The sequence below is a fragment of the Myripristis murdjan genome, chromosome 12 (assembly GCF_902150065.1).
Source record: "Myripristis murdjan chromosome 12, fMyrMur1.1, whole genome shotgun sequence".
Lineage (NCBI taxonomy): Eukaryota > Metazoa > Chordata > Actinopteri > Holocentriformes > Holocentridae > Myripristis > Myripristis murdjan.
Genome location: NC_043991.1, coordinates 23,991,705 through 24,002,466, shown reverse-complemented (window position 1 = coordinate 24,002,466; position 10,762 = coordinate 23,991,705). Strand labels below are relative to the sequence as shown.

General features: G+C 40.3%; 1 protein-coding gene across 1 annotated transcript; it reads right to left on the bottom strand.

Moving 5' to 3' along the window:
• Nucleotides 1–59: 59 nt before the first annotated feature.
• Nucleotides 60–10,483, bottom strand: agxt2 (alanine--glyoxylate aminotransferase 2). The gene is made up of 14 exons (XM_030065228.1): nt 10,278–10,483; nt 9,423–9,511; nt 9,097–9,287; nt 8,826–8,949; nt 8,621–8,715; nt 7,865–7,958; nt 7,509–7,602; nt 6,189–6,289; nt 5,781–5,873; nt 5,304–5,436; nt 4,733–4,821; nt 4,400–4,549; nt 2,375–2,473; nt 60–1,236 (listed from the first exon to the last, which is right to left on the bottom strand). The coding sequence occupies exons 1-14, from the start codon at nt 10,372–10,374 to the stop codon at nt 1,135–1,137; spliced, it is 1,551 nt and encodes a 516-aa protein (XP_029921088.1). The 5' UTR covers nt 10,375–10,483; the 3' UTR covers nt 60–1,134.
• Between the last annotated feature and the right edge of the window lie 279 nt (nt 10,484–10,762).

Here is a 10,762-nt window from a genome sequence, read left to right as displayed (position 1 = left end):
AACTCTGGGATGTGTCTGTCCAAAAAAAAAATACAGTTAAATATGGCTTTTTTTTTTTTTCAAATGTTTTTATCTCTCACTGAAAGTATGATTTGTGAGCCATTTATTCAGTAGAACCTTTAATGATGTGTTTGTACTGTGAGCTTCCTGTTTTCAAGAAAAAAAAGGAGATACACAGTTGTTTTGAACTCCACAAAGAAGATACAGAATAGTGGTAAATTTCTCAACACTGCAGGGTTCACAGAGGTCATGAAATTTCTGAAAAGTCATGGAATATTTTTTCAGCCTCAGTATGAAAAGTCAGTGACTTGTTATTCACCAAACATAATATTTATCGCTCATTGCCTTCATCTTATGTTCGTTTTCCTGAATGAAAAGCAACTTTCATAGTCAAACAGAACAATACACTCCTCTGAAGCTTAGTTGTGTTTAAAATTCTGGTCAAAGACAAAAATAGTTTTATACAGGTGATGGATATTCAACATTTTAGTCATGGAAAAGTCTGGGAATTTTACTTTTGTCAACTTAGTGGGAACCCTGGTACTTCAACCAGTGAATTTTTGCCTGGTGTGATTCTAAATGATGCCAGACGATGTTTTAAAACTTAAACCATGCTTTAAGTTTAGAGGCTCATTATTAATACATTCACATTTAGGAAGGAAAAGAACATTTATTTACAAATTACAGAATAAATGACGAGCACGGTTAGTGTAAAGTTAAGTTCAATCATTATTTAGTAGACTGAAACAGGACAAGTTAAATTTCAAGCCTGTTAGGAAGTCTGCAGTTAGACGTTTTCTCCTATCAGACGAGTGATAAATGCTCTCAGTTTTGTGTAGTGAAGCCTGCACTTTATGAAAAATTGCCTTCCACCAGTTTTAATCAGAGATGATGGACTGTGTGTCGCTCAGAGGTCTTTCAGATCAGTAACTGCAACATATGGATTATCGTAAAGTTCCCTTTCACAGTGAATATGCAAAGGCATGAACAGAGCCCTGGTTTGAAGCCCCGTTTGTGTGCTTCAAACCAGGAATTTGAGATTTACAGAGGCTTAATCCACGGCTGAGTGGGGATCCATGTTAGCAAGAGTAGTCCCGCTATCCCTCGGCATTGTGAGTGTCTGACTCAGCCCGTTCATCTCCTGCTCATGTAGTTGTGGACTGACTTGTCAAAAACCGCCAGGAAGAAATCTGCATCCTCCCTGGTGATGCACATAGGGGGCTTAATGCGGAAAGTCTTCAGTGGGAAGAGAAACAGAAAAAGAGAGAGGGGGAATTAGTGAGAGACAAAACAATATAGCACACCAGGAAAAAAAAAAATCTGCATAGCCAGGTACCTGATTTCTGGCACAGATGTTAAATGGCAGGAATAGCAATAATTAATAAGCTGATAGGTTAAATAAATGTGTCCTCAGCATGCAGTCTAAAGCCTGATCAGCAGATTGTGAATGAATAATTCTTGCTGGATACTGTATGCTTGGCGTGGTTTTGCATTGTTTCCCATAGATGTTGAAGTTGGGATTCATGTTGGTTCTTACAATCACGATCAATCCCGGGATGATCCTTGAATCAGCTCCAGTAGGTGTTTCAGTGTAGGAATGGCTTTTACTTAAACAGTGATGTGCCATTTATGTCATGATGTACTGACAATTGCACTGCATTTTTTGGTTGTTTTTAATGTGGGGTGTGTCCCAAAGGCTCTGATGTCCGTACAAAAGAGGACGCCGGGACGTTGTTCAAATCAAATCACTTGCGAATTCAAGTGGAGGACGCTGAAGTCTGAGGAGGAACACAGGTTGTTCACCGATTGTTCCTAAAAGCTTCTTAATCAATAAAATAAGCGAAGTTAAATATACATTGGGTGTCTGTGTTTTATGTCAGTCTAACACAGCGGGAAACACAATATAAACAACTGCTCTGCTTGTAAAATCTACACCTGAATTTCCATTTCACAGCTAAGTGACAAGAAAAGCCAGATAACCAAAAAAGGTTCAAACCAAAGGAAACCGGACTGAAGTGTATATCCAGGATGTTTCTCTTATTCAGGGCAGTGAGCCAATATTAGCTAATGTCATCAGCCAATCCAAATCTCCCAATAAACCAGGTCTAATTCTTCTTATTTAATCATCAGTATTTATTTTTGAAAAATTGCTAAATCAAGCAAAAACTCATGGCGGAAACAGTGAACAAACACCATAGCAGCTGTCACTCCTCTGGGCAAGCAGCATAATTGGCTGTGGGCTGAAGCATGTATTTTTCAAACTGGCTCAACTCCACAAAACCAACTTCTTGGCCTGGGTGCCAACTGTGGCCAAAAAAAACAAGCAATCAAGCAAACAAACAAACAAACAACAAATAAAGCTAGAAAATCTTACCTGTCCATATAATCCTCCCTTCCCAATCAGGACTCCCATGTCCTTGACGTCCTCAAAGATCTCAGACATCGCCTCGGGGGACAGCGGGTCTCTGCTGGCCTGTGGATGATGGAGAGAGGGAGGCATGGCTGCTGTGGCTCAGGGTGAACATTGCATCATAGTTGTTACAGCAACACACAATGTAAATACCATCAGCTGACCAGGATAGTGGCAGGGCAAGTTTACTTGTATAAATAATAATTTCTATTTATAGAGCACTTTTCAAGCATAAGAATGAAGTGCTTTCCAGATTTCCAAAGAAAAACCCATGCAAACCCCCTGTATGACATACAAAAATTAGTAACAGGAGAACACATACTATATATTAAGAAGCACTGGGCCCATACGTAAACAAATGGCAGTGCAAGTGCAAAATAAAAGAATTAGGTTTATATATCAATGTGGAAGGAATAAGCTCATATAAAGGAGACAAAATTCAAGTAAGGTAAATAAACCATATATAGTATATAAATGCAAGATGCAAATATAAGAGATGATCCCATATAAAGCAGATAGAATGCCAATAAAAGAGCAAACACTTGGATTTAAAACACATAAAAGTGCAGATTGTATGGAGGTGCATATAAAAAATACTACGTACACAATTAAAATAAATAGTGTTAAAATAAAACACAAAATAGTAACAGAGACAAAATATAAAAGTCATGCGATAATGGAAAAGGAAATCATTGTTAAGTGTAGGCCATCTTGTAAAGGTGAGTTTTAAGGAGGCACTGCAGTGGAGTCTGCTGATCTCACACTGAGTGGAAGGCGAGGGGCCACAACTGAAAACGCACAGTCATCCTTAGCTGTCAGTCTAGTTGGTGGGACAGCTAAAAGGTCTCAATCAGCTGATCTTAGGGGCCTGGCTGGATTGTAAGGGGTTGAAAGTTCTTTAATATAATCTGGAGCCAGGCCATGGATGGAGTTAATAATCTCGCTGCTGAGTTCTGGATGAGCTGTAGTTGAGAGAGCGATCGGATTCTGTGCGTGTATCACAAGATTAAGAAATGTTGTCGCCATGGGGGCGGCGATTCTCAGCACATCACTTGTTCTCTCCGTTGTTATCACTGCTGTCGGTGCCAACTGAGTTTTCCCCTTGTTTGCGGGTTTTTATCAGTGTTTTAGGTACAAACTGAGCCTTCAGCCATCAATGAAGGCCGAGGTGGTGGCAGAAGTCGTGGTGCATGGGACCAAGGGTGGTTCAGCAGGCAAAGATCAAGGGGGGTAACATGCTCTAGTTTGGACCTTGAAGCTCTAGAGGCAATAGTGGCGTGGGTTGGACAAACTAGGGGATGATGGGAATCCTCGTGTGTGAGCTGAATGGAGCTAAATATCCCACTAGCTCAAAATACGTCTATACTATGGTTGACACTGCATGACTACCAATATAAGCATTTATGATTAACTGATGGTGTGTAAAAGGTTAGACTGTTAGCCAACCAAATCTATGACATTCACACCAAAATCCTGTTACGATGGATACAATACAGGCAACAAACACACAAGTCAATGGTAAACATGGTGTCCCCCAGGTATGATGTGGTATTAATTTATTACCTTGTTATGACCTGCAACTGTAACACCCTCTCCCCCCTTTGGGCCAATCAGTGATATTATGAGAATGCCCGAGTAGTAAAATAAGCAGTTGTGACATGCCTCATTCTCCAAGGCTGATCAGCAGTGTCTATGATATTGCGACTGATGGGAAGGATGACGAGTGAATGGAAAGAGCAACGCTTTTGCCAAAGTGGTTCAAATCATTATAACTTTGTATCAATGCCAACAGAACAATTTACTGAACAACATGTCAGCGCAACACTGCTTGTCGTGTTCTGTCAACAGTCACAGATGGGTAGTCACTGCAGATCAGGCTAATGATTAACCGGTGCGCTCCTGAACCATGCCCTTGATAGGCATAGCACACACGTAAACATGCCTGGTGAGACGAGTATCACCTCCTGTTAACCCTGCTGAACAGGATACCTTGTCTTTGACCATTTCCACACCAATCTGCAGGCCTTTTCCACGGACGTCACCGATAATCTCATATTTGTCTCTGAATTTGGCCAGTTCTGTCAGCAGATAGGTGCCCACATCATGGCTGATCTGCTGCGCGCCATCCTCTTTGATAGTCTATAGAGAGAGAAAATGAAGAAACACAAACAAGTGCCATGCAGTCAGTTGATGATTAAACATTTTGTTATATAACGTCCTTAATAATTATGGAGTTCCAGGTTTAAACCTCGCCTATAATGATCTTACACTGAAATAGATTACATTACAGGATTTGGGTAGAAAATGAAGATGATGTCCTACATCCAGCACTGATGAAGCGATGGCACAAGCCACAGGATTTCCTCCAAAGGTGTTGAAGTGAACTCCCTTGCCAAAGGAAGCAGCAATTTCTGGAACAGACATGAATAGGCATGCACACACAACCTTTGAACTAAACAAAAAACATTATATTTGTACTGTGCATAATTGTAGCTTTGACCACATCATTGCCATTCAACAGGTGATTCAATATGACATAAAAAAAAAAAAAACAATAGTGTGGACTTTTAGTGAAATAAATAATAGTGAGGACCTCTGCATTTCTAGAGTTTTGAGAGAGTGAGGGTTAAGGGAGAGCTGTGGTGACTTGCTATTTTAGCAAGTAACATGAGGTGCAAACACAATAACAACACACGCTGTGATCAGTGTATGATAATCTGAGACTCACTTATTTCAAGATCCTTTAAACACAGCTTAGGCCTACAGATTGTGAGGTGGAGACATGCATTACCTAATAACTAGAGCTCTTTCTGCCAGCACGCTTTTTTCAGACAGACTGACATACAACAGTCAAACAAAAGCTTTATTTTATGGCTGTCTCTTAATATCTCACCTGGTGTTGTAACAACGGCTCCCATAGGGAATCCATTGGCAATGCCCTTTGCCATTGTAACCATGTCAGGAATTACGTCATGGCCTTGGAAACCCCAGTAGTGGCTTCCTGTCCGCCCAAACCCAGTCTGGACCTGCCAGGTGCCAACCAGATGATTTTACACAATTCCTATCATTTAATCTCACAGTTACGTTAATCCCCATGTTTTGCTCAGTTGCCATATTTGAAGTGGTAGGCAACAATGTACAAAAGGCAAAAATGATTAACACATACAATACTGAACACACTAATCCTGACATAATTAGCTTTGTATATTACAGCATTACATCACCCTAATTTTGCAACAAAAAAAAAGTGCACCTATAAACCCAGAGTACTTTGATGCAATGCACAAGTTTTAGGTCCTTATCCGTGCAGAGTACAGCCATACTTAATCAATCCAAAAATACTCAGCTATATAAAACATGAATGTCTAACCTCATCAGCGATGCAGATCCCACCTCTCTCCCTTACAAGTCTGTAAGCCTCCTTCAGGTAGTTTTTAGGGTATTGGACAGCTCCTCCCACACCCTGCATGTGGCATACACATTTACATACCATTCATTTACCACACAGTCCTGTAAGCAGTCATGTGTTGTATTCTGAAAGTATCCAATTTAACCATGTCAGTTTAGCCAAAGGCAACACATTTCAGCAAAGGTCATGGGTAAATGCATAGGCTATTCTGATTTTACTGGAAATTATGGGAATTATTTATTAATATCACAACGCTTTAATAAGATCAGTACTATTAATATCCAGTAAGGTGCAACAATGGATCCAGTGTAATTAATTAATAGCATTTTATACTTAGTGATCCTATTTCACACCATAGGACTGTAATACCTGAATAGGTTCTCCAAAGAAAGCAGCAATTCGACTTGGAACACTGGTTACAAGTGTCTCTTTGAGCTGTCCAATGTAGTGTTCATTTGCCATACAATGACCTGCAGAATATAAAAAAATGAGTCCACTGCAAAGCATCAATATAAAAACATCGATTCACTAATTATATTCAGTCTGCCATGCTAATATGCAGTATACCAAAAATTATACTAATTTTTACATGACATCCTAATATCTACAATATATCTGAGCACAATCCACGCGATTCCTTGGACCTCATCTTTCTTTTTGCAATAAAACGTGTCATGTGGATTTATTAAGATATTGACCATTTCCAGGTAGACCCTCCTGCTCGGAGGCTGCACTTAGGGGTAGAATATTTCTGAAAATGACAACAGGTTGAAAAAGGTAAATGTTTCATCGGCAGTTAGGGACTTTGAACTTCAGACTGACACTTGCATTCTATTCTCGTAAGAGCTGATCCCCTTTAGGCCTTTGAATTTCAGCCCCATCAGATCCAAAAGTGTAGAACAGATTTCTCTGTTATAGATTTCTTCTATAACAACTTGATCACTGTCAAAATGACAAAAACTGTACTAAAAGGTAGGTCTTTTAAATATGTTATCTGTTTATACACATTAATTTCATACTAGGGAATGTAAAGCAGCAGTTTACCATAGACGCTGTGTTGTATGTGATATGAATCGCCGACAAATGCAGCAAAAAACAATTCAAAAGTTGATAATCCCCACATTAAGGTATTGTCTACCGCCATGCATTAACACTGTGCATTAACTTAGAGGACCATGTGGTCTTTCAACTGAAGTGAAAACATTAAAAATCACCAAAATGGGTGTTACAAGGTCTTTGAAAATCTTTGCAGAAAATCTTAGTTGAAGAAAAATTCTTCACTCCCATGTTGTGGATGTATGCCAAGACTCTCAAGTGAGACATCCAAGATCAATGTGTGGCCCTAACTGAGTGAATGAATGGCCCCCAACTGCTGAAAAGCACGTGTGTGGTGTGTGTGTGTGTGTGTGTGTGTGTGTGTGTGTGTGTGTGAGTGAGTGTAAATCCCAGGCAATGGGGCTTGAACTATTGTTTATTTGGCTGGACACAAAGGAGGTTAGTTGTAATTTCATTTAGTTTATCTTTTGGTTTGTGTCATCTTGCGACACAAACATTTAATCCCTAAGACAATGGTCGAGTTTTTGGTTTTGTATCAGAGCTGTATAAAAGACGGAGAGAGCGAGGGAGGAAGAGAGAGAGAGAGAGAAACAGTGTGTGTGTGCTGAAGCATTGGGGTGTGAGTGTGTGTACCTTGAGCACAGCCACATTCTCGGATGGTCTGTACCGGAGAGTCCCTGCAGTGGCTTCCTCCCCACGGACCTCTGAACACATCGGGACACATTGTCTGTTTATTAGACAGAAACCCAGTCAGCTGGATCAACCTGACATCGACTGCCACGAGTAATGTAGTGCAGAGAAAATATCATGAAACATGGTGTGCTGAAGTAGTTTTCCATTATCTCACTATTTACTTTAATTAAAATGTTCAAGCAAAATGTGCGGTTTGCATTGCCTCTTGCTGTCATATGATATGGTATCATAATGTATTAATGCACTATGTAATTTAGCACTCCCTTGCTGCATGGTGCATATACATGTGTACATACGTTGGTGCAGCCTAAACCGTTGGCCACAGGGTATTTATATGCTGCATTGGAGGTGAGACCCATGGTTTGTGGACTGCCGCCATGGTATGACCCTCTGGAAGAGACAAATATGGGTCAATAAAACCTTTATGGACATTAAGGTCTATGAAAAACATAAAAACATCACATATCAGACTGATAGTAAGGGTGTCGATTAATCAGTATACCATGAGAATGACAAAACAGAAATATCCATAGCCAGCAGCTGGAAGTTTGTGATCTCTCTTATATTGCAAAGTCAGAAAAAAACATATTACCACACCAGAGAAGGGTATCTAAACTACCTTTGAATCATATTTTTTATGATAGCCTTGTCCTAGAATAACATTGTCCCTATCAAGATCATAAGGCATTGCCGCAATTCCAAAAATATTTCATAAAAAATGTTAACATTATGACAAAGGCTGGGAGAATAAATCGATAATGAGATACCTCCTCTTGATATATTATCGATATACTTAGTATGAATATTTGAGCTTTATTTGAGTATTAAAACATTGTAAAATATAATTAATTTCTGCTTGTTGGAAAATTATTTTGCCTTTTCTCGGGTATTTTTTTATATTGTGTGCATTATAGCTGATTATCTTATAACATATCGCAGAATTGCCTGTATCGTGATACCATTGTTATTGTGGGTAAAGTATTGTGATAGTATTCTATTGTATAGCATTGCCCAGTGATTACCACCCCTATTTTGGATAATAACAAACTCACCTGAAAGTGATAATGTCATAGTTGCCGGTATGAAGTCGAGCCATCAGCATAGCCAAGTCATTGGCCTCTGAGCCACTGTTGGTCAGATATACCACCTGGACAGAGAAGGGCAGACCAGCAGACATTCATCATTCATCAGTCCACATCTGAATTTAAGTTTATTAATCTGCCTGTGGGTGACGTATTTCAAAATCCGGCAAAATACCTTCAGAGGATCTGGGAAGAAGGAGGCTAGTTTCTCACAATACTCATGGAGAGTAGGATAGACGTAGATGTTAGTAGTATGCCACAACCGCCTCAGTTGCTTCTCTGCAGCTGCTGTCACTTTTCTGTACCCACAGACATCATCAGGGGAGAAAAGGTAAGAATGGCATTCGACAGTTGCAATGTTAGCATTTCAAAGATTGCAAACCCAGTATCAGAGAATAAAACATGGACTCAGTGTGTGATAGAGCGAACAGTTAAGAGGATCTCACGGGTGGCAGTGGCCCACGCTGACAGTGGCCACACCAGCGAACAGGTCCAGATATCGTTTACCATCCACGTCCCACAGCCACTGCATGTGGCCCTGGTGGATGAAGACTGGTTTCTTATAGTATGTAACCTTCATCGTCATGGGGTGGCAGTTCTGCCTACGGATCTCCATCATGCGCTCTTTGGACAGGTCCTCAACAGACACACAGACACAGGATTATTTTTTATTAGCCTGCTTCACACTACACTTAACCCTGAGCTGAGACCTCTATTACAAGGGTTATCCCTGATTTGACAGTGACGGTGACATTATCAGTTTTCCTCTCACCTTGTACTCCACTGGTTTGAAATCACACGGTGGCATCTCTGGGAGGTCTGTGGCTGGGGATTTGACGGCTGACTTTTGACATAATGCACCTATTAAAGGGTTGCAAGTGAATTCAGACAGGTAAGGGAACTGGTTAACCGTGTTTCTCACTGTTCAGCTCTGTTAAAATCACCTTTGCACCTCACTATGTTTAACACAGGCAGGGGCGCCGTATATGGGGGAAAAGTTAGGACAATTCCAAGGGCCCTTGCTTGACAGGGGCCCCCAAAAAAGGTAAAAACTAATATAAAATTATTAAACCATCATCGAGTAAATACATTTTTTCATGGGGCCCAAAATTCCTGGCAGTGCCCCTGAACACAGGTAAGCCTAAATCATATTGGCTATTATTCCAAAGCTTAAGGGCTTCTTTCAAGTGAAAAATAGTTAGTAAAAGTCTGTGCAAAGTGGTAAAACAAGGTATGACTTGCAGTCGCCCACCTTTTACACGCAAATCAAATTGCATTTGCTCCGTTAAGGAAAACTTTAATGTGAATGCAGGAATTTGGAGACATAGTTGGCAATCCTTCACTAGGCCATGGCTGCTTAAGCTCACTGTGTATGGTATTTTTTGCAAGTTTTTAACGTTGAATTCCATTTAGGCTCGACTTTATTGATTTATTTTATTACACTTCAGCTGGGACAGTTAACATTCCACACAGGGATGTGTAACCCCGTGTTTCGCCCTAACAATCAAAATCTGAATCTAAGTGTGCAACATACACGCGTTTTTTACGCACTCTTCGGCAGGACTAAATGCATATGACCACACCCAATGCAATGAATAGGTTGTTGTTTATCTCCGTGGTAACTCACCATTTGCCACATGGAATTTGGCCGAACCAATCAAGCTGCAGGATTCTCCTATATGACCCACAGACGGGCCGCTGAAACGAGACACAATCTTAAACATATTTGCAGCAACAGAAGATCTACTGCTCCTAAACCGTTTGGCTGGGTGTTTTTCTTGAACCCCTGAGAAGTTAGGCCACTATGATGGGCGGAGAGCCCGCGACCAATGGGGCCGCAGCACTTCCTCCAGAGTGCAATGGACGGGTTTCCCTGCGACGTCACAGCCAAAGTTCATGCACCGAAAGGCCGCATGTAACATCGCAGTGATGAATCTCAGTCTTTACTATTTTCTATATTCAGTTACTTTTAAGACTCGAATGGAAGAATGTAAATTGTGTTAAACTAGTCATAATGTCGAAATTAAATGCAAAAATATAATTACTTATTTTGAACATCATAATTCTAACATTGATTTCATGGTAAACTTATTGATTCTAAATTTATATGGT